This window comes from Tauraco erythrolophus, chromosome 3 (genome assembly GCF_009769465.1).
Source record: "Tauraco erythrolophus isolate bTauEry1 chromosome 3, bTauEry1.pri, whole genome shotgun sequence".
Lineage (NCBI taxonomy): Eukaryota > Metazoa > Chordata > Aves > Musophagiformes > Musophagidae > Tauraco > Tauraco erythrolophus.
The window spans coordinates 74,899,555-74,922,866 of NC_141467.1; the positions used below are offsets into that span (position 1 = coordinate 74,899,555).

The 23,312-nt window shown below is 38.3% G+C and overlaps 1 protein-coding gene across 3 annotated transcripts; it reads left to right on the top strand.

The window, feature by feature from the left end:
* The first annotated feature begins 359 nt into the window (after positions 1 to 359).
* LRRCC1 (leucine rich repeat and coiled-coil centrosomal protein 1) lies at positions 360 to 22,660 on the top strand. 3 transcript variants are annotated; one of them, XM_086608710.1, is made up of 19 exons: positions 360 to 458; positions 599 to 804; positions 1,134 to 1,199; positions 1,927 to 2,094; positions 4,956 to 5,125; positions 5,226 to 5,435; positions 6,257 to 6,469; positions 7,473 to 7,640; positions 7,989 to 8,137; positions 9,285 to 9,489; positions 12,660 to 12,799; positions 14,446 to 14,647; positions 15,542 to 15,727; positions 16,958 to 17,132; positions 17,867 to 18,030; positions 19,182 to 19,390; positions 19,581 to 19,718; positions 21,623 to 21,758; positions 22,379 to 22,660. In XM_086608710.1, the coding sequence occupies exons 1-19, from the start codon at positions 400 to 402 to the stop codon at positions 22,499 to 22,501; spliced, it is 3,087 nt and encodes a 1,028-aa protein (XP_086464836.1). In that variant the 5' UTR covers positions 360 to 399; the 3' UTR covers positions 22,502 to 22,660. The 3 variants fall into 3 exon arrangements, with proteins under 3 accessions (XP_086464836.1, XP_009982684.2, XP_086464837.1); XM_009984382.2 differs by having other exon boundaries at positions 6,257 to 6,459; positions 7,466 to 7,640; XM_086608711.1 differs by lacking the exons at positions 360 to 458; positions 599 to 804; positions 1,134 to 1,199; positions 4,956 to 5,125 and having other exon boundaries at positions 2,026 to 2,094; positions 6,257 to 6,459; positions 7,466 to 7,640.
* The last annotated feature ends 652 nt before the right edge of the window (positions 22,661 to 23,312 follow it).

Sequence of the window (23,312 nt, forward strand, 5' to 3'; positions counted from 1 at the left end):
CTAAAGAAACCCAGAAGCCCCAACACATCTCCCTGAGGAGATCTCGCAGCAGCCCAGGTGACACACCCCGCTCCCTCGCTGGGCGCTCCCGCGCGGCAGGAAGGGCCCGGCCCCACAAGCGGCTCCGCGGGACCCGCCTCTCCGCCCGCCCGCCCGCTCGCCCCCCGCCACGGGCAGCCCGCGGCCTCACTCGGCACAGCGCGCCATGCTACGCGGTGCCCGGGCTGCGCGTGCGCCGGGACAGCGGCGCGGAGAGAGAGAGAGAAGCGGGAAGAAAAGGCGGGAGGTGCTGCTTTACGGCCGGGTTGTCGCGAGGGTGCTGTGCCTCAGCCGTAAAGCACGGGGCGCCGTTACTGGGAGGCGAGGGAAGTTTGAAGTGAAGCGGTGCGACCCAGCGGTATGGCGAGGGACCGCGCCGTCCCCGGCGAGCTGAGCCTCATGGATAAGGGCATTACGAGGTGAGGAGCGCGCCGGCGGGGCTGGTGCTCCGGCGCGGGGAGCCGGGCCCTCGGGGTGAGGGAGGCGGCGGCAGTGGGCGGGGGGCAGGGCGGCCGGGGAAGGCAGCGGACCGGCTGATGTCGGTGCCTTTCCTTCGCAGCTTGCTGGAGGTCTGCCTGAGCTCCGACCTGCGCTCGCTCAGCGTGCACTGTAACCGCATCGCCAGAATCGAAGGGCTCGGCCACCTCCGGAATCTGCAGCATTTGGATCTGTCGTCAAACCGGATCCGGCGGATCGAGGGGCTGAGTTCCCTGACGAATCTGCGCACGCTAAGCTTAGCCTGTAACCTGATAACAAAAGTGGAGGGTCTGCGATATTTATCTCTGTCCGTTTAGCGATTTCTCCAAGAGTTGTGTTATAGCTTGCATGTCATTAAGCTTATATGAAGTTAATGTAAGCTACTATCTGTGTTATGTGAATTTTAAAAAGAGCACATAGTCTCTGTTAGCTTTATCGTAGAAGGATGCCTTAAATTTAGAAGGCAAAACTGATTTTTAGTTTATGATTATAGTTTATTGTCATAAATTTCTGGTTATAACTTTAAAAGGTTGAGTTTGCAAGTTTTGATTTGATGAAGGCAGAGCATTCTTCTGAAAATCTTAACTGTTTGGGTTTTTTTTCCCCATTTTGTTTAGGACTGGAAAAACTCTTTAATTTAACTGTATTGAATTTGTCGTATAATCGCATATGTGATCTCTCTGGTAAGTGACTTTGGCATGTGCAGTGCAGTAGAAAGCAATTGCCTCACTTTAATTTTGAAAAATTTGACCAAATGTATTTTTAGAAGTTTCTAGTAGTTCAGCCATTGACTAAAGGCAGCAATTGCTGCTACTCTTAGCTTTCAAGTTTCTAGCATAATGGGTTGTTCTGAACTGAAATTTATTCTTCTGTATTTGGCCAGGCTGAAATTGTTCGCAAAGTAGTACAGTAAACATTTCAAACTCATTTCCAAAGGGAAAAATGCAGTAGTCTCAGAAAATGCAACTTTGGATACAATACGGAAGTTCTCTTCTAAGTCCGTTTGTTGAAATGGCCAATTGTTGCTTCTAACTAATGTTTTAAGCTACAGAATCAAAGGAGTTTGTAATAGAAAATTAAAAAGAACATGGATAACAATTTTGTTAATCAACTGAGTTATAAAAAGGAACTTCAAGAAAAATGTTTGGTTTTACATGTTTCTTAACAGTTAGAAACTAATCTGTTTCTTTAAAGTTAGCTCTCAACTAGCTTCAGCATTGTACTGTGTGATAGTATACTGTAGGTAATGAATATACATAGACAAGGATATGGAGCAAAAGTTGTTACATCATTTCCAGTTATGATGTGTTATTTACTCAATGTTTTTCAACAAGACGCCACTTGTTCTAAACCCTATATTCTAGTATCGTAGCAGAAATCATTATTTTGATTTTTTTTTCAAATTTTCAGGATTTCAGTGCCTTCACGGAACTAGTCATAAGATTAGCCATATTGACCTTCACAGCAACTGCGTAAACAATATTGATCACTTACTTCAGTGCACAAAAGGGCTGTGCTCTTTGACAAATCTGACGCTGCAAAAAAATGGAAAGGCCAATCCAGTTTGTCACACAGCAGGTATGGACCTCATGTTAGATAGATACTTCTTGCTTTTTAGGTCAATGATTTCTCTTAAGCTGTCAGCCAAGTTCTGAAGCTTGCCAATTCATTCATAAACTGACCAGCTTGCAGAAGTCTAAATTCTGTCAAAATGAAGTTGTTTTCCGTAGAGAAATCTCCCCTTCCAGCACCTTGGGCGTATGCTCAAAATTGTAACTTGTTGTATGCTTTGATAAGTGTCGTGGTTTTAGGCTGATCCAGCAACTAAAACTCACACAGTCTCTCCTTCTCCAATAAAGTAGAGAGGAGAGAAAAAAAAACCAAAAGGACTGAGGGTTGAGGCAAGAACAGAGGGAGCACCCACCAACCATGGTCCTGGGCAAAACAGGCAGCGCTTTTCTCAAAGCAAAACAGTTTATTAATGATTACTTAGAAGGACAAAGGGAAATAAAAACCGATTACTTGAGAGGACAGAAAGAAACAAAACCAGATCTTAAAACCGACACCTTCCCCCCCCCCACCTTCCTTTTCCTCCTGGCTCTACCTCCTCCCCCAGCAGCACAGGGGGCAGGGACTGGGGGAGTGCAGGTCAGTTCATTCCGTGCTGTTACTGCTGCTTCTTTCTTAAAGGAGAAGGAGTCCTTACACCCTTTTCCCCTGCTCCAATGGATCCCCTACCCACGAGGAAAAATCCACAAACTTCTCCAACGTGAGTCCAGCCCACTGGAAACAATCCTTCCCCACAGATTGCTCCGGTGTGGGCTATACCACAGTCTCGGGTACTTAGGGAGCTGCAGCCACTCGCTCCGGCGTGGGTCGTCACGAAGACTCCAGATGCCTTTCTGCCTTGCCGTGCCCCCAACACGACCATCCTCGGGCTCAGGCATCTTCTCCCCACGGGCTGCGAGTGGGTCGCTGCTCCACCGAGGCCGTCCTGGTTGCAGGGGGGCAGCCTGCTATCTCACCATCAGCCGCAGGGGAAACTCGGCTCCGGCACACCTCCTCCCGCTCCATCCTCACTGACCTGCTGTCGATGCAGCTGTTTCTCTCAGATCTCAGTCCTCTCCAGGTGAACTCAGCCCAGTGGGCACCCTGGGAGTGGGGTGCCCCCGAATTCCCCAGCTGGCTCCGCCGCCGCCATCCTCCGTGGGCAGCGCCGGCCCGACGCAGGCAGCCGCCCGGCCGGGAGCCAGGGAGCGGGGGCAGTGCCCTCCTCCCTTCTCTGGTCGATCCTGGGCGAAGCACCTTTTCCGGTCCCTTTGTCCCGACTTAAATAGGGCAATTTGCAGAGGCGCCCTATTGGCTCAACCCCGAGGGGGATGGCAGTCTGATCCGGTGGCCAGAACTAAGCCTAACCCGGATCCAAAACCGGGGAGGTCGCAGGGAGCAAAATCCCTCTCCTGCCACCAGAACCACCCCCCCCTCCACATCAAACCATGACAATAAGGCTCGACTTTTCACATGTTATTTTAGGTTAAGGCAGGAGACGGGCAAAAAGCGATGGGAAGAGAAAGTGTTGCAGAAATGGGAGGAAGGGAGTATTAATATTAAAAGGTTGGAGGGTGGAGAATTTGAAGGACGCACATAAAGATACTGTGCTATATAGAAAGAGGGCAGGCATGGGAGTAGGTGGTCATCTTCTACTGATAGAGACCACAAGATGAAGGTCAGTAATAAGCACTATGAGCCTTTCCTCCTTTTCCCACGCCTTCAGTAAGCACTGACAGACTGTAAAATGCTCTGCAGTAATTAGCATTTTCATCAAAATTAGTAGGCAGGGGTTTTGCTAAGCAGCGTGGAGGCAAGTTGGAGGAAAGTGTGTGGATATATCACTTTCAGTTGTGTTGCCTAGAGCTTCTGGGGTTTTGTGCCGTTTCAATGTTACACCCTGTGTTCAGGCAAGTTAAACTGTAGCATCCTGTTCTGGTGCAGGTTTTGTTTGTTTTCTTCATTTGTGTATAAGAGGGGAGAATCTCCTACAGGAAGGTAGATGTGGAGGATTGATGCTTTTTGGGCAGCACAAAGATAATTTTGGAAGTATTTAAACGTCAGTCCATGACTCTTCATGCTTCCTAAAATACTTAAAACTCGGAAAATTTCATTGCCAACTACAAAGAGTAGAACAGTAGGAATTACAATAATACAAGATAACAACCATATCAGGAGCGTGTAACTGAGGTGTAACGTGTACAATTCTTAGAAAGAAGCCTCGGAGATTAAGTGAGGGAAGCCAAGTAACGCCTTAGGTCATCTTTTCAAAAGCGCCCATGGACAAGTTTTACAAATGCATTCAGGCACCATGGAAGCAGAGAAGGGACTGTTAAAGCTATCTGGATAACCCAGAAATTTCCACTAGTTTTCTTCTGTAAGTGTTTACGTAACTCTTCAAGTGTACCTTTTTGTTGTTACTTTCAAAAGTAACTGCAACGTTTAGGAGCCCAAATTCTATTAATTTAAAGAAATTTAACTTCAATGCCTTACAGTTTGATAACACCTTACTTGGTTCACTGAAAAAGGATGAAGTTATCTGAGCCCTTTCAGGGCTTGCCTTTTCATTACATTTGTCTATCTTTGCACTTGACACAACTGTTCTGATGCAGTGGGACAATACTAAAAGGTTGTCTGTGCAGCTGCAGTGTGCTGGTGATGATGGGGAAATCCCTGTATAGACCAGGACTAGGCAGGTAACTTCCCAGTTTTTGTATGTTGTCTGTTGAAAGCCTTACAGGTAGGGAATGGTGAGACACTTGTAGGTAACTTGCTACTTCTTTTCTTTCAATAAAAATGCAATGAATAATTTAAGATGCCAAGGTACCTAAAATACACTAGACATCTCTTTCGGAGATTAATTTCAATTTAAATGTGGTCTTTTCCTCAAGGTTATAGAGAAACTGTTCTTCAGATGTTGCCCCAGCTAACAACTCTAGATGGAAGAAATGTTTCTGGTGAGCCAGTGGACCTGGCAGAAGAAAATTTTTCTGATGTGCAGTGTTTAGAAGACATTCTGGGCTGTTTGGTTTCTTCTGGGAGCCCCTCATCCAGAGATCGGGTGCCATAGTTTTTGCGTACTGATTTCAAAATTGATATATTTTATTTTTATATGGCATGCAGCTCATTAATGTTACAAGGGTTGTCTCTCCTTTTAATAGAACTATGTTTCTGTACCGGTGGTGACACCACATATTGACCAGGCGTTAGCTCGTTTTCATCAACGTACAAGAATACCAGTACAAAGTACCATCAGCTCCTCTACAGAACTTGTCTCATCTTCAGAACCAGAGAAGGCCGAACTTGATAAAATATACAGTGAGATAAGAATTAAAAAAATGGAAGATCAAATTTCACAGATACTGCAAAAGGTAGTTTATTTATTATTTTTTCCCCTGTGATTGCACAGAAAGTTTCGTTTGTAAAATGGGGTGTACCTCTTGATAATGCAAGGGTTTGCTGGGACAGACTGGAGCGTTTCTACTGGCATGTATGTGCTAACTTCATGCTAATGTGTACTTAATTTTGAGAAACTGGGGAAAAAAAATAAAACCAAGTCTTTAAAACTGAAGATTGCACTTTGAATCACGAAAACTCTTGTACTAAATAAAAAACTTAGTCTACAGGCTTAGGAGAACTATCTGATCATATTACATTAAGTAGAAAATTGTTTTCTGTTTTTTGCGCTGAAGCCGTCAATATATGTAACTGAACCTGAGTAAAATATGAAATGCAGTAAAATATCTGGATTATAGAGTTAGTGAAAATTAATTTTGCTAATAGGTCAAGTTGATCTGATTTGTTTGTCTGGTATGTTTTCATAGCAGTTCATGGTGTACCTTGCATGTTTGCAGGGCTTTTTTGGTTTGCAGGGCTTTTTTGGTTTTCAGTGCTGTATTTGTTTTACATTTTGCACCAAGCTTCTGTGCCTAAGGATTTTAAATAAACTTTGGGTATTTCAGAAAGATACAACTACATGTTCTCAAGCATGCTGTTCTGTTGGGTTTATTTTATCTTAAAACAACAAAATGTTTTACCAAGGAGGAAGGAGGTAGTTTGAAAGCAATTACTTACTTCTCTATCAAAATTATTTTGTAACTGTTAAATTTTAAAAATAGCACCTGAATAAGTGTTAGAAATTAACCAACTAGAAATTGTAAAATGTATAGATAAAACTTCTATCTGTTCTTAGGTATCTGATACCTCAAGAAGGGAAGCTCCTCCAAATGTTCTCAAAGCTAAGAGAGACACAGATCCAACTTCTGAGAGCGAAAATGAGAGTGGGAAAGAGAACAACAGAAAAGCTGTGAAAAGAAGCAAGATCCCTACTTACCGTAAAACTACCTTATCTACTAGGTGTCATGCGAATCACCTTAAGAACAAAATAATTGACAGGTATCCCAATGTTCGCCATATAAAGCCAAAATTAATTAAGCTGAATGTTGTCAGAGTGAATGCAATTTGACTTGAAACATTTTTTCTGAAAGTGGTAGGTCAGGTAAATTAGCTCTGTTAGTAATGCTCCAAAATGATTAGCTACCAAGGCTTCATAACAAATCTGTTGATTAGGAGAACAATTGTGTCGAACTTTGCAAGAGTTCGACCCTCTCCAAACAAAATGATATTTGTCAGCTGGCCTCACTCATAAATGTTTAATATACAAACCTCTTTTTTTTCTTAATCTGACTGTAACCTTCTGCATCCTTGTTTTTCCTACATTAGTCCTTTATTTATTGTTATGTATTATTTGAAACTTTTTGAAGTTCACTCTTCACTTGGTCATTTCCCTTTATGAGCATTTTCTGTCTTTAGGTGAAAAGGAAATTGAACTGAAGATTCCAAAATAAAAAACTTTCAGAATTCTAACAGCTTATATTTTCATCTTTGTTTTAAAATTGTGGAGACAGAAGAAGAAGAAGAAGAGACAAACAGAAGAATTGAGTCAAATTGAAAAATAAAAGATTCATGGTGTCAGAACAACAGTCAAGAATATAACTGTTCAGATTTTGTGATGAAACTGAGGGTGCCATAGTACTTTGATTTATATAGTAAATATCAGAAGTGATTATTAGAAGATGATATAAATTGGAAAATATTCATTTAGTCAGCCACTGCAGCTCTTCAGCTACTCTGCTTCTCTGAAATTGTTTCATATCTATGTGGAGATGTTTTTCAGATAGCATCTACTGGTACTAAATTTTTTTTTTTACGGCTGAAGATTTGAATTTAGCTGTTTGTTTTATGATCTGCTTGCAAATTATTTTCTAGGTGGTTTTGAACTCTGTACAATTTAGCTTCTACACAGAACTGTAAAATTTTGTCCTGTAAAAGTGTCTGAATTCTTTGTTACTGTTTAAACTCTGCATATTCTTAAATATATATTGATGTCCTGCTATTATAGGGAAGAGAAGAGTTCCTCGAAGTGTCCACGCTCCAGTCAGAGAGACTCTCATCTCAATTCATCATCAGATACTCAAGACTTGAAAGTAGTGGGAAGAAAAGCTGAAATATTAACTGCAAGACAGAGCAATGCAGAAGAAATTAATTCAAATGCCACAGAGGAATCAACATACAGAGTATGTTTTGCATTGTTCCAAGTTAAATATGAGTATGTCTTCACCTGAAACCAAGCATATGTCTCCCGGTGAAACTGGAAGTGACAAAATTTAAAATTGGAAGTGAAAAAATAATTGTGTGTAGATAGCATAAGAAAATAGTGGAGTTCTTGTAGTGTCAGCTGGAAGAGAATTTATGTTGGTTTGCTTTTAGAGGGGGTTTTGACCTGGTCATTTGCACTTTCCTCTGTCATCCATGAATTCCAGAAAGACAAAAAATCTTTTTCTACAGTTATGAATATTGTTTGTCATTTTTGGCTACATTTGAATGTTTCCTAGTAAGTTGATGCTTACCATGTTCTCGCTAAGGCACTGATTCAAGAACTCGATCAGGAGAAAGAAAGGAGGTGGAAAGCAGAGCAAGCAGAGAAGAAATTAGTAGAGCATGTCAGAGAGCTACAGAAACATGCGAAAGAAGAAAAGAATATTCAGAGTATGGCTGTATACACGACAGACAGGTAGGAAAACAGTGCTGTAGTTTGTTTGGTTTTTTTTTAATACAAGACAACTCAATTTATAGGCCTAAGAAATTAGAACAGCTTTAAACAAATTGCTTGGAAAATAATGCATGAAGAGTTAGTGCTAGAATTTCTCTTGGTATTACCTAATGGAATTCCTTTTCTGCAGCTTTCTTCTTGTTCTTGTCTTAGAACAGCATCAGTGTGTCACTTACCTCCATTTCTAGCCATTACTTTCCAAGCAATCTGTATCATAATTTTACTTTCTCTTTCAGCTCAGGCTCTAGTAGCTGTCTTATACCTTCAGCTTCCAAGTCCTCATCTCCCTTTCCACCTACACATACAGCTGTCTGTTTTTCCTGCACAGTGCACTTGAACAAAGGTGTTTCTGACAGGCCAGAGGTGGCCAACAGGCACTATGTTGTGCAGGTCAGGTCTAGCATATCTTCGTGTAGACTCTTGTCGTCATCCTTGTAAGTTCTGAGCAGTATCCTTTTTTTGAGAAGTTCTCCTTCTAACAAAGCATTGTTTGTTGTCAGCTATGGCTGGAGATGTCTGCTCTATTTGCCTTTTTCTTAATCGTATTGTATTTATCAAAGACACGTTTTCTTTCTTGTAAGGAAGAAACACCCCAAGTGCTTCCTGAGTTACCATCCACGGCTCTGATTATTTCCCTTTTTTTTCTTTTTGTTTTAGGTTCACTTCCCACCTTTATTTGTTACTGCCTTGGATAAGAGGCTTATTATGTTCATTTTCTTTTGATATAGATCTTATATCAAAAATTATCAGAATATTTAAGGGTATTTCAAAGTTTTCCGAAGAAAATGATCAAATTACAAATTGATACCAGATGTTCAACTTCTGTATAAAGTGAAATGATACTGGAATGTCATTTCCTTAAAGACCTATCTATGGGCTTTCTTCGGCTTAGTTTCTTTTAAAATGAAGCTCCATAGAGTAACGCTACACATGATTTTAGTAATATTTTACATATTTTTGAACAGTTTTACATGATGACCTGTGAATAGTAACACTAAGCAAAGAGCAAGATACAGTGCTACAACACTTACTAATGTCTCTCAATGTATGTGGCATCAAACTAAATACTAAAATGTTTGAAATACAACTTTCTTGCATTTATTCTCAGGTTAAAGGAATTGATATTGAAAGAGAGAGATGTTAAAGCAAGACTGCAAGCAGATGTCCAACAGTTGAAAGGTGAAACTGAAAGACTTACTAATGAGTTAAGTCAGGCAAGAAATAAGGAAGCAGAACATCAGAAGGCCATGCAAGCTTTAGAAGAAACACTATCCAAGATGGAGACACAGAGATTGCAGCAACGAACAATAGAGGTAAAGGTTTTTCTTGAGTAAATAATACAATGGCAACAGGATGGCTACTATAGTCCTAGATATTAAGAAACACCAGATTTTTTCAAGCCTTAAGTCTGATTTTTCCAAAATAAAAGCTGATTATTTTTTTGCTACATAGTAGTAGTTAATAATAAGTATCCATTTTAATTATCAACTAATGTCTTTTATAAATAGAAATACGTCATGTGAAGTAGACTTTAAGCTAAAGGACAACAAGTGCTATGTGCTTAACACCGAGAGTTGTTATTTTCTGAAGATATACAGTAACAAAACAGCATTTTTCTAAATGTTGCTGAAATTAATAAAGATCTTACTAGCGGGATGGAAATCTGGTGGTTCTGTTTGTTTTGCTGATGTAAAGAATTAGATGCATCTAGTTGCTACCAGAAAAATATAGTAATTGCTGAGAACTTATTTTAAAGATTCTGATTGTTTTGAGGGTTTTATTTGTTTGTTTGGGATTTTTTTTCATTTTGTTTTTACTTCTGGAGAAGATAAGGATACTTTTGTTGTCAGAGGCGCTTTGTTCAGTATACAAACACATTAAGATCAAGATGCTCGACCATATGCTGCTGCTATTTCTGACTGAATAATTCCTTAGTGACTTTTCAATGGCCAAATGCTGCATCCTCCAATATCTGTTCCTATTGTTTGATTATATTTCTGTATCAGCCCGTTCCTGTGTCACTGAATGCATCCACTTACAGAAATTCAGTCCTAATATATCCATCCTGAAGAGTCTCTGAACTACTAGTATGGTGCTCCTAGGATGTGTTGTGACTCAGATACCCTGAAAGAAAACGGAATCAGGGAGTGTGCTGACAGCCAAACTGCAAGCGCCGTTCAAGTAGCCACCCTCCACTTTAGGCTCCCATTTAGGCAGCTGAGTGGCTCTTCCGTTTTCTTCCTGACCTGTAAGCTCCTGTACCCTGGAGCTGTTATGGTTCTAGCAGTGACCTTCAATTTAGATCACATATGTGCTTGTCACTTTGAAAAGTACTAAATTTAGTGCTAGAGGAGAGTGTTTTCTTTTCTTTTCTTACAGGAAAAGAAAAAAAAAAAGGAAATACCTTATTGGTGTATGATTTTTATTTCTCCTTTGATGAAACTGTGGAAATAAGTGATCTCTTTTGATAGTTGCAGCATCGTTTTTATTAACTGCAAAACTTTATAAAGGGAAGGTCTTTCTTCCTGTCTTTAAGATCCTGTAGCAAATACTCATTATGTTTCAAAGAATAGTCATGATGCTCTAGGAACTAAATTCTCTTTTTCAATGTTCAGATTAATATACTTTTGGCCTGGTTTATCTACTCTAAGATTAACAAATTCTAGGATATTTTATAGATCTTTCTCATGGTACGCATTGGCAGTTAGCTACAGTGGTAAATGATGGTTACTCTAGGTGTAGTCGCTGTTTAAGGATTTCGGTCAACATTACTAGATTACTTCTTTAAAGAATTCAAGATAAACAAGTTACTCTGCATCTAAATATGTACCCTGTTTTCTGGCAGTCTTTAAATTTGCTTTTGTTCTCCCTTGAACTTTCTGGTTCCTAAACTTTTTTCAGTTTAGGAAAGAATTGCTTCACTTCATCCACAAAACAACAGGAATACAGTGGGGTGTGTTTAAGTGTTACTCGTGAAGAGGCTTAACATATAGAATATGAGAACTTGTCTTGATACTGGAGCCTCACAGCAGTTTTCATACAGCTGGAGTTACTGTATGAGTTTTGGGTACCTTTGGCATTCTCGAGCTGGAACTCATAACATGCAGCAGCACTAACATATTTCAAGGGCCATTGCAAGAGATGATAAACATTAGAAACTATGTTTAATTTGTCAGTGCAGGGCATTCCTTACAGCTGTTCCTTAACTTTTTTTTTCTCCTTTTGACTGATTGTTCAAAAATCAAGTTGAGTGGACAGTTGTGATGGAATTCTAAAAGAGAACAGATTTGAGATGATTTTTTTTTTTTTGTCTCTTTTGTTTTGCAGGGATTGGGGGTTTTTTGTTTGTTTTCTTGTGAGAGTTAGAAAGTAAACTGGGTTGTCTCTGTTGCATTCTGGCTCTGCCAGTAGATAACTGACACGGTAATCCTGAGTAGTCCATTAACCGTTTAGAGATTTGATGCTCTGGAAAGCAAAGAGATCAGAATTGTGTAAGTATGGAATGTGGAGATCCTTTGCTTTGCTTAGGAGGACAGGTTGACAAAGATAGTTAAGCTGTTAATGCTCACTGCTTGAATGCAAAAGGATTGAGAGGAATGCTACAAGTAACGATGAGGAGTAAGAATATCGCCATTAGCATCATCTCTGCTGTTTCTGTTGCATGTTCTAACTTGCAGCTTTCTGAAGTGTCTTGATTCGGAATTACCATTTCACGAGTAATTAAAACTTTTTTTATAACTTTTTTCATATTTTTTTTCTACTTGATGACTCAGAAAAGACAGTTTAAGGCTTAAGATTATAAAATGGAATTTTTCATAACAGCTTGCATCAAATGGAAAAAGTGGAATATGCCACCTGGTGTTTATACTGATTCTCCATTTTTTTTATAAAATCATTAGAAAGCAGCTCTGTTCAGCAACTTTAAAGTATAATACTCAGAAAGATACAGATTTTTGTAACTGGAGTGTTAAAGTGGTACTGCATACATCCAAAAATGCTCTGCTTAGAACTTACTGAAGTATTACAATGCGAGTTTCTAACTGAGGAAATCATTCTGCCAATACACTTGTTCTGTTTCCGCAGGACACTTTTGAACTCTTTATAAATTAAGTAAACATCCTTGGTGCTTCACAAAAATTGTTTTTCTGGTGTTATAGTAAGTTAAGCTAAGACCTAATTTTAAAAGTCTTATCTTAAATTTCTGCAAGTGTAACACAATATATTAAGTTAAAAAAAAAAAAAAAACAACAAAAAAAACCCCACTACCACCTTCTTTTGTCTTGGTGTAGGTAACATAATAAAATTCCATAAAATTTTGTGAAAAATACTGACAGTTGTGAAGCATGCTATAAACATAACAGCCCAGGTAGACATATATAAAACTTTAATAAAGCACCTGTTCCTTTGTATTCTAGTATAAGATATGAAGAATAGATTACAGTTTTAAGAAAATCTTGTTCCTCTCCTTATGAATTCTACACAGATGAAACAGGTGCAAGACGCAGAGCTTAAAGCATCAGCAAATGAAAGAGAAGTGCAGTTACTTCGAATATCCTTTCGACAACAGAAGGAGAAGATAAAACAACTACATGAACTTCTTATATTAAGAGAGCAAGAGCAAAGGTATAGGGTCTTCTATGTTTATTTCACAAGTTAATAGAGGTGCTAGTGTTGCAAATGTGTTTTGTTTAAATGCATTCTGCAAAATGTGAGTGTGGTTTTGTTTGGGTTTCTTTTTTTTAATGGGAGAGATGATCTTTGTAAAAATGTAGATGTCTTCCCACCCATTTTCTTGTTCACTTAAGAATATCTTCATATCTTGTAGATTGCTGACTCATAAGTCCGTGTAGGCAACTGTGTTCTTCCAGCCTTTCATTTGATAGGTTCTTGTCTTATTATACGGCTGAACTTTAAATTTTAAACACCTGATCTTTAATCCAGGAAATAATCAGATAAAAATAAAATTACATTTCAATTAGTCTGAAGATCAGCATATACTACAATAACACAAAGTGTTCCCAGAAAAAGTCAGCTTCTACAGTATCATACTCAGTGTGAGTGGGCGGCCTGCCTGGCTGTCTTCCTCTCTCTCAAAGTTTCCTTTTTTTGGAGAATACTTGAATGCAAGTTCTATACTGTTTAACCTAATACAATCAAATATGTGTACAAACTAAAGCAGCAAGCAGTGTGTGGTATACTAGTATGAGAGGGAGGTTATTGTCGGGGGAGTTCCTGGCTACTACAATAGAAAGCACCTGTGCCTTGTTAGGACAGGTGCTGTGAGTCACGTTGGTCAACCGGAAACCACGTGACTCATGGAGGTTTAAAGGTGGGGCACTCCCAGGAGGGAGTGGGGCAGTTCCCGCCTGGAGACTGGAGTGATAGGAGCCCCTGGAGAGCAGCGTCTTGAAGCTCTCTGTTAGAAACCTTTGGTTGTGACAAGGACCTTTGGAGGGTGTTAGAGCCTTCTGATATACGAGGAAGATCACAACGACCTTCTGGGTTGTGATCCCCGAAGATTGAGGCATCAGTAGTCCGCAACAGGTTATTAATAAAATAAGCTGGTTACAGTTGCTAAATTTCACAAGGATAAATAAATGTACTGAAACACCAAGATAAGTGCAGGTTTAGATGGGAAGAATCTGATGGCTGTGTTTTGAGAAATTCCAATTTTTATCTCATAAATCCCCAAAAGATGTGATGTGAAGGACGGTAGATGCGCTTTTATACTTGTTCTTTAAAGCAGATGAACAGAATAGTCTTAAAGTGCAGGGTAATTTTGCTTCAACATTCTCCTATAAGGATGCTTCCAAATAGGGAGGAGGCTTCTCCTGGAACTCTTTAGGTCCCTGTTGCTGCTGCTTTTCAGGTTTTGGGTCTAAGTGAGAAGCAACAGTTGTTGGGTAAGAGTGAAGAAAATGACTGCAGAAGAGAGTATCTGGCTGTAGAGTGCTTTTCCCAATTCCAATGTCTCTTCCAGATCTTTGTTAATAGCAAAGCAAACAAATGCTAACTAATAGCAAAAAAGCAATTGAATAATGTCTGCAAAAGTTTGAAATAAAAAGTAAAGTTATTCCTTTGGGCATTTTAACAGTAGTCAACACACTTTTCCTCGTCCCAGGGCCATTGTCATAGAAGACTGAAATCTGTCTGTGAAACTAACAGTTATGTAATTTATTATCCTTTTTAAGAAATACTAAGGAAATCACTTGAAACAGCATCGTGAGATACTGCAGTTCTTGTCTCAAGTATATGTTTGGTAACTTCAGGAAAGAACTTGAAAACCGAGTTGCTTTAAATGGACCTGAATTTCAAGATGCCTTGTCAAAAGAAGTGGCTAAAGAGGAGCAGAGGCATGAACAGCGTATTAAAGAATTTCAGGAGAAAATTTATGTGTTAAACCAGAAGTATACAGAGTTAGAAGACGAATTTCGTTTAGCTTTAACTATTGAAGCAAAAAGATTTGAAGAGGTAAGACTAAGAGAACATTTCATCTTAAACTAGGTGGAACTGTAGTTCTCTTAAATGTGTTGGAGGTTTTTTTTTGTTTGGGTTTTTTTTTTTTGATCCTTAAGGTCTTTGCTCCAAGGATTCATCTAAAAATACTGGTAAGTAAGATTTGAAATATCAATGATTAGAACATAAACACCAAATTAACACTCAAAAAACCCAGCATTTTTGTTCATAAGTGAAAGTTAATCAAAAGAGATTAGAAAAATTTCTATCTGATGGTATTTAATTTCTTTTAAAAGATATTGACCTTCTATTAGAATATATTCAGTTATTGTAAAAACTCTTGAGGTGTTTTGATAAGGTTATAGTTACATATATACTAGTGTATTTAAAAACAAAGTTCCCTGTTTAACTTTTCAAAATAGAATTTGGAATATGCATTTGGAATTTAAATTCAAAACTTGCTTACTAAATTCCTTAGATAACTTATTTCTATGGCTAGCATTCACACAATTTTATATGTTAAGTGAAGTAAAATTTTAAATAATTAATTTTAAGTTCTTTTCAGATTTTAACGTTAATCTTAACAATGAGATTAAAACAAGACATTATTTTTATTTCCCAAGCTGTGTTTTTTTTGCACTGCTTCCCATCAACCCATGATTTTTTTTTTCCGGTTTTGTTTTTTGTTTCTTTTTTTAAAATTTGTAGCTGAGCAGAACCAGTTTTTTGAGTAGAAGTATCACCAACAAACTGGTAGAAAACAGTTTCAGGTATTCACTAATTCCACATACTGTTGATGAACTTCTATTTCTTCCTTTATTTGAAATTCAGATGTCATTTTTATGTATGTATACACACTTTTCCCAAATGTTGGCATTTTTCAAGTCATCTTATCTTATAAAACTTTAGGTAAAAGAGAGTTTTGAAAATGTTGCTGCTGATCTAGTTGAACATAAACGAGCCCTCTTTGAGTCTGAACAAAAGGAAAAAGAGATGGCAAGTCTGATCCAAGACCTGACAAGCATAGTAAAAGAACAGAAAGCAAAGATTGCAGAATTAACAAAATCAAATGAAGAAGCTACAGCAAACCTAAAGGTACTTGTTTCAAAACATTTCAACTACATACACAATTTTTTCGGTAATATTTTATCTATGTAAGTAACAATTCCATACAAGGTAGATTGACTGGAAGACGCATGTTTCTGGTTGCACTGAAACCTAGTTCTCCACATCAGCCTTTGTTCTTGCGTCTTGCACTCCTGTTTCTCACAAACACTTTGCTCCCCATGTAGCAAAATCTAGGCTTGTTCATGCCTCCAGAACTGCACTCCTTGTTTATGTGTGATCAAGTGGTCACTCTAAACTGAGATTTAAGTTAATAATTTAATTATTGATTAAATTAATGCCTCTGGCCTTCTGTAAATTCAAAGTAGTGGAATATTATGCTGGAGTGGTCACTGTACACAAAGTAAAAATGAAATTGCACAAATAAATAGTTTTTAGCAGCTTAATATCTCTGAGAGTTGTGTAAAATTAGCAGTATTGGTCATTATCTACTAACTGCCCAATTTTAACGTGAAATACTGTGGGCGCAGTTGCTTTATCTTACACTACTGATCACCATATGGTAACGTATTTTTATAGTACTATGTAGTCCATAAATAATTCTTTACCATCTTAGGAACATGACTTGTAAACTGTTGTGTGATCTCGTCCATCTTCATGTTAAAACTTCCGTGCAGTACAACCCTGCACAGCTGTTTCTAATCTCCTCCCTACATGTCGCTGTTGGGGTGTCCAAACAGTGTGTTGCTATACAGAATAGGATTCTGCCAGTCAGTGATGCTGCTAAAAGCAAAACTAAAAAACAGCTGTATTAAACAGCTGTAATCTGTGAACAAAGAGTAGCCTGCATAACTGCAGATAAATTTTTGTCATGGGAAGTGGAAGTTCATCCCAGCTTCTGTCTGTTTTCTTCTGATTTGGTTTTTAATATCTCAACTGGACTTTCTGTTTCTCTTTTATTTGACTTGTGCATTTATATTCTAAACAGGTTTTTACAATGGCATTGATAGTTTAAGGTGGCTGTTTAGAAATCAGCTTCACGGTTTTCTGGGATTGAAGTATGTTTCTTTGAAGCAAACGTTTGTGTTTCATTATTTGGAAGAAATGCAGATACAACTCTGTATACAAGCAGAACATGCCTCAGTTAAATTAATTCGCTGTGTATCGGTATTACTTTAGTACCTGCTTAGTTTTGATTTGAAATTTTAAATACTTGTTTCAAAGGATCTTACTGGCTTTTTCCAATGTTCATTCATACAGTGTCGAATGGGAGAACTCGAAACTGTGATTGAGGAGAACAAACAGAAGGCTGTTCAAGTTGAACTTCTGAAAAAGGAAAACGGAAAACTTGTTTCTCAGCTGACAGCCCAGGAATCTGTGATTGATGGCTTAAAAATGGAAAGAAAAATATGGGGGCAGGAGTTAGCACAACAGGGTAAAATAATATTTTTTTTTTCTTTTGCAGAAAAAACAGTGGAGTTCAATGTTATAGCTTTCAAATAAACGCTCCAATATAGTTGTAATCATGGCGGGGTCTCTGGATGCCGTGTTGATCTTATCCAGTTGTAAAGATGATATGCAAAAATAGATCTTCTGTAATACATGGGTTGCTATAGGAACTATAACAGCAGGTGTGGGAGCTAGTTGCAAATGCAGTTTATCTGTTTCCCCAAAATGTCAAAATACCATAATGTTATACGAAAAACTCTTAAATATGAAACTAGGAAACCAGGGATTTTTAAATAGTGTTATGTGATGCTACTTGTCTATCAGATAAGTCTAATGTGAAAATTTCAGTAGATATCTTTCAAAAAAAGAAGTGTTAAACACTGGGCAGAAAAAAAGCTTGGGCTTTTTTCGTTTTTCCCTAATTCATGTGACTCAGCACCACCTTTTGGGTTCTTTGAGATTGTCTGGGTCTGTAAGAATTACTATTGACTCTTGTCAGAGAAGTTTTCAAAGGATAAAACACAGACCTTCAGTTCTACGTTTTCCTCTTAAGTGTTACCTACTTACAGATTAAAGCCCCACAGTGTTTCCAGTGCGCAAAATTGTCATGTTTGGTTTTTAAGGTGAATCTTCCCTCTTCCTTTGCCCCACCCTGACATGATGCATCTTGAAGTCATCTGTAAAATGAGTGCTGTAGTGTGTATATCCTGTTTTATCTAGGAGCTCATCTTGCTCAAGATCGGGGGAAACTGGAGGCAAAAATTGAAGTTTTAACGAATGAGATTGAGATGTTAAAAAAGCAAAAGGAACAGGACAGTGATACTGTAAGAATTAAAAACAAAATAGTGGATGATCAGACAGAAACAATTAGGAGATTAAAAGAAGTAAGTGCTATGTCTGACAATTTGTGTGCTCAGCTAAAATCAAGACTTGCAGTGAAAGTTGTTGTAAAGACTGTAACAAAAGCTGGCTCTGCGCTCCTCATTTTACCAACTCGGAAAGCACAGTTGGGCTGCCTGTGGCAGTTGATGGCATTGAGAGTAGAAGAGGGCCTTGTATTAACTCGATGTGCAGAGATGCTACTTTGAATCTCTCATTGAACCATATTTATGTAAAGACTTTCTTCTCAGTGGCATCCAATGATAGGACAAGGGGAAATGGATATACGCTGGAACATAGGAGGTTCCGCTTAAACATGAGGAAGAACTTTTTCCCGGTAAGGGTAACAGAACACTGGAACAGGCTGCCCAGAGAGGTTGTGGAGTCTCCTTCTATGGAGATGTTCAAAACCCACCTGGACGTGTTCTTGTGTGATATGATCTAGGTGGTCCTGCTCAGGCAGGGGGATTGGACTAGATGATCCTTTGAGGTCCCTTCCAATCGCTAACATTCTGTGATTCTGTGATACTCCTTGCCTTGCTTCAAGTTATCCTTGATAATGATTTTGAGAGAAAAAAAAACAGGATAGCAGAATTCTTCCTGTGTGTTTAAAAGAGAAGAAAAAAAAATCTTAGAAAAGTTTGCTTCATTTTACAATGTAAATATTTTTTCTTTATTCTTGTAAATCAGCATTTTAACAGCAGAGCTATTATGTTTTGTTCTATTAATTCCATTCATCTCATTTAGAGACTTAAGACTTTATCAATCAGCAAAGTTTTGTAGTGTGTAATGTCAGTCAAGGTTAGATGCGTTACTCGTTAAACGATATAGCCACGTCATAGGGTGTGAGCTCAGTGATTTGTGTATGTAGAATAAGTGGTTGTATTAGAGCTCTAAATTTTTTTTCTTAACTTGCTTTCAATTTCAGATCTTTGCTTTGATGATTCTATTTCTTTTTTAATTGACTTGTGTCAGGTGAAGATTATTTAACTGGCTATTGCTTTACTAAGTATTTTTCATAAAATACTATGTTTAGAAGAGTAAATTTTCACGTCTGCCTGTGCTTTATTCCAGCATAGACTAAACAGATAGTCTTTAAGAGTAAAAATAAAGTTAAAATGGAGTTTCTGTGTTCTAAAATATTTATCTTCTACAGGGCTTACAAGAAAAAGATAAACAAATCAGAAAACAGCATGAAGAAAATCGGGAAGCTCAGAAATTTTTTCAAGTACAATTGGATGAAAAAGCTGCTGAATTTGAAGAGTTAGTGGAAAAATTAGAAAGGCAAAACAAAAGAAAAGAGGAATTAAAGCAACTGCTAGAAGAAAAAGAAGTAGAACTTGATGACATTAAGAATGCACACAGGTGATAGATGCAAGCAGCAATAATTCTTTGAGATCGTAACAGTATGCAACACTGCCATGAAGTTATTTTATGTTCAGAGAATACTTGCTTGCTGTTAAAACCCGCAGAAACCTGGAAAAATGAAAACTTTTTCCACCCTCCTAAGGAGTGGTATCTACATTCATTGTAAATATGTGCATTTTATTTTCAGTGCGCTCAAAAAGAAGTGGCAAGGTAAAGGAGAGCTATTAAGCCAGCTGGAAGTGCAAGTTAAACAAATGAAGGAGAGCTTCGATACCAAAGAGAAGAAGCTGATTGAAGAGAGAAATAAAAGTCTTCAAACTCAGAGGTGAAAGCCTTAATAGCTTATTTCGTGACTGCTCAGTTAGTATAGAGTTGCATTGGTAATAAGTATGCAAAAATGTTTGATCATATGGTGGAAGAATACCGTTTTTAAAGTACTTGGTGAGCCGAGTTGCTGCAAGCTCTGTGTGCGCAGAAGTAACTCTTGCTATCCAGGTCACTTATGTTGTGGAACTAGCATTCCGTTACAGCATTCATCCTTTAAACTTTTTAGCTATCTTCCTGTTTTCTTTGAAAATAATTGGAGCCTATGCTCATTCCTCCTTAGTACATCCATTCCACCACAACGCTTCCGGTTTCCCTCTGTGAGGGAACTCCACATCATGCTTATGTGACAGGGACTCGTGTACAGTTGCTCCCTGTGCTGGCTGGAGTCACGCAGTGAAGATGCTCGTGCACGAGGCAGTTTCACGGTCTGTAGCGGGATTTCCTTGAGCGTGAGCCTGTCAACCTTCTAGCTCGTGACCAGGATGCACGGGGCAAATCGGTGGCAAGTCACAGGTCAAGCCAGGCAACTGTGGCTGGCATTTGGGCTTACGAGAGAGGTCACAGTGCTTCACTAGCATCTGTGCAGGATGATGAAAATACCTTGTGCGCAGTGTAGGAAATTGAGGGCAGATCCTCTATACTTAGCACAACCCTAGGGTAAACATTATTAATAATAATAAATATTTCAGTCTGTCACAAACACTCGTTTGTTATCTGTCATTCTCTTCCCATACAAGTAGCAACAGGTTTTTAATTTCTTTTATTATTTCTCTTGTATTGTCAATTTTTTTCAGCAGTTAATAGGAAATATGAGATGACACAGAAACAAATACTCATAACCCAGAAAACGTTCAGGAGCTTAGATGATGCTCAGTCATTTCATATGCTTCTGGCATTATGGAGAAGTCTGAGAAACTGCTGCCTGTGATGAGCTTAGATTGTTAGTATGATTTTTACTTTATTCTTTGGCCCCTTTCTCTTATTTTTGTTCCTTCTCCCAACTATTCTTAAGAAAAGATTAGTTAGTTAATAAGACTGCATATTTATCTAGCAGTGTTACTGAAGGAATGATCTAGTATGATTAAGGTTTTTTTGCTTTACATGTTTAAATTAAACACTTTGATTAACATAATAGTGAAAGTGTAATTAAGGAAGGTCATCTGATTAATAAATGAAAGAAAATACATTGATAGTCAAGGTTGATTTTAAACACCAAAAAAAAAAAACCCAAAACAAAAACACACCCCCCTCACCACCATCACCACCCTCCCCCCAAAAAAAAACCAAACCAAAACAAAACAACAAACGCAACCACTTCAAATAGTCAACAGTACTAGGTTTTGGAATGGTTGAAAAATCAGTAGTGAAACTAAAATTTTGTCCCAAATACTTCTGTTTTATTTCAAAATTTTGGTGTAAATTAAGTGCTTAGTGGAATAACTTGCCCTGTTTTCTGTTGCTACATATTTTCAATTTGTCACCTGAAAGCAGAATTTGTTTGGAGTCAAGGAAATGCTTCACTGCTGCGAAGCAGACGCTTTGCTCTTTGTGAGATGTTTAACAGAATCACATAGTTCAGTCATTGACTTCTCAAGAACCAAAACCACATAATGTAGATGTTTGAAAACAGGTGGAGTTCTTATCCATGTTGACAGTAGCAAGCTTGAATCTTTGTATTCTTTGCTAGTGATTAATGCCTCTGCTGAGGGGAATGCCAGAAGCCCTAAACATGATGCATAAAACTAGGTCATGTACTTGAGAAAACAAGACATCTTCTGAAGCTAGATATTGAAATAATTGTCTTCGTGCCTGTGTTTGTCAAAGGCAGAATTGGGCAAAGCAAAATATTTTGGTTGTTTGCAGGAGTGTGATTTTTTTTTTTTTTTTTTTCTTCTCTGTAAGGATTGCCGTGGAAAAGCTTCATGAAATGGACGATGCTTTTAGAAAACAAGTTGAGTCCATGTTGGCAGCTCATCAGGCAGAACTATTGCAGCTGGCAAAGGAAAAGGACAAACAAATTGAAGTGGCAAATGAAAAAGTAATTTTTATACTAAATGTATATTTTTACTGTATTTGCATTTTTATTCTACAGCTACTACAACAGTGCTGCTTGAAGTCACCTATGTATATCTCTCTGGCTAATCTCTGGATGGAGACAGCCCTGGTTTAGTAACTGAACTGAATCTTTATACAGCAAGAAAATCTCTACAACTGTACCGTCATGAGGTTCTGTATTCAAGCAAAGTTCTATGCTCTGTAGCTCTTACACGTCGATAGCCAAACGTTCCTTATCTATATAGGCAACAATAATGCTGATTATATGAGATAATCCATTTAAATCACCTATGCCAGTGTTAACAGTTACTGTTCCTGTCACATACTGCATTCTTCCTTAGTGTGACATGGTGCTTTTTCTGTGTAGTAGGTATTTTGGTTTGATACATTACCTGCTCTCTCCTAGCAAATTAATACTTTTTTTTTTTCTAAAGCAAATTTCTGCTATTGCATTCAGTGGCAAAAGTAGTGCATTGCTTATTTAAACATAAGCATATAACTCTTGCGTTGCTTATCAGTGTTAAGCATCACATAATCTTGGCAAGTTTTAGGTATATTAAGGAAAAGCAAGAATTCTGTTTGATCTCTTATGTGCTCTTTCAGGTTTACTATGTTGAAGAAGAAATGCGGCAGCTTCTGCAGGAAACAGCAAACAACAAAAAAGCCATGGAAAATAAAATAAGACGACTTACACATGCATTGAATGATATTCAGCAAGATCTTTGAAGATTATTAATACATACACTAAAAACATGTATTACACAAACTTAAGCAAATACATATACTACAGTGCACTTTTCCTTGTTTTCTAGAGAATAAATTATTTGTGATCTATTTTGGTGGTTCATCAGACAAATATTTGTACAGTATTTTCATAATAAAGCTTTTTTCAACACTTGGTTATTTGTAACTGTTCCGTCAAAAGGGGTCAAAACACATACATAGATGAAAGGCATCATATGAAATTAGGAATTACCATGTCTAATAAGAGAAAAGAAGGTAGAAGCAAAGGCCCGAAGACAAGAGCTTGAAGGTTTCCTTCACTGGGGTAAAGATTCTTGTAATGAGCGATCCAAGAATTTACCTGAAAATACATTTAGTGCACCACTACCGCTGAAACATGCATGAGTCCTGCAACTTAGAGCAGCTTTTTTGGTAGCATATTTTGGTTCTCTGCAGCACTAGGCTTCGTAGCAGGCTTTTGAAAAATAGGAGATAATAAACTAACAGCTTCTTATGGAAGCTAATGATAAGCCTTAGGTTAATATGATTGTTCTGCTCCTTTCATGATGGAGACTTTCCCATCTCCGCTGTACTCAGGCGGAGTTTTATTTGCTTGTTCTCAGAAGATCCTGAACTGTCATTGTACTACACCAGCACACTTAGTAGTAAAATCAGTTGTGTGTTGGTACACCAGGTGGAGCTATTTCTTCCCACCTCGCAGTAGCTGAAGCAGACTCCTGCTGCTCCCATGACAGTAGAAGTCCCTAAGCCGACTTTTCCATCGGCTTGTTCAGAACAGGCACAGGGACACCGT

Bases quoted from the DNA above. Each gene is read 5' to 3' on its own strand.
- LRRCC1 (XM_086608710.1), top strand. From the start codon at position 400: ATGGCGAGGGACCGCGCCGTCCCCGGCGAGCTGAGCCTCATGGATAAG. The intron at 805-1,133 runs GTCTGCGATATT...CATTTTGTTTAG, and splicing joins CCTGATAACAAAAGTGGAGG to GACTGGAAAAACTCTTTAAT. The intron at 1,200-1,926 runs GTAAGTGACTTT...TCAAATTTTCAG, and splicing joins TCGCATATGTGATCTCTCTG to GATTTCAGTGCCTTCACGGA.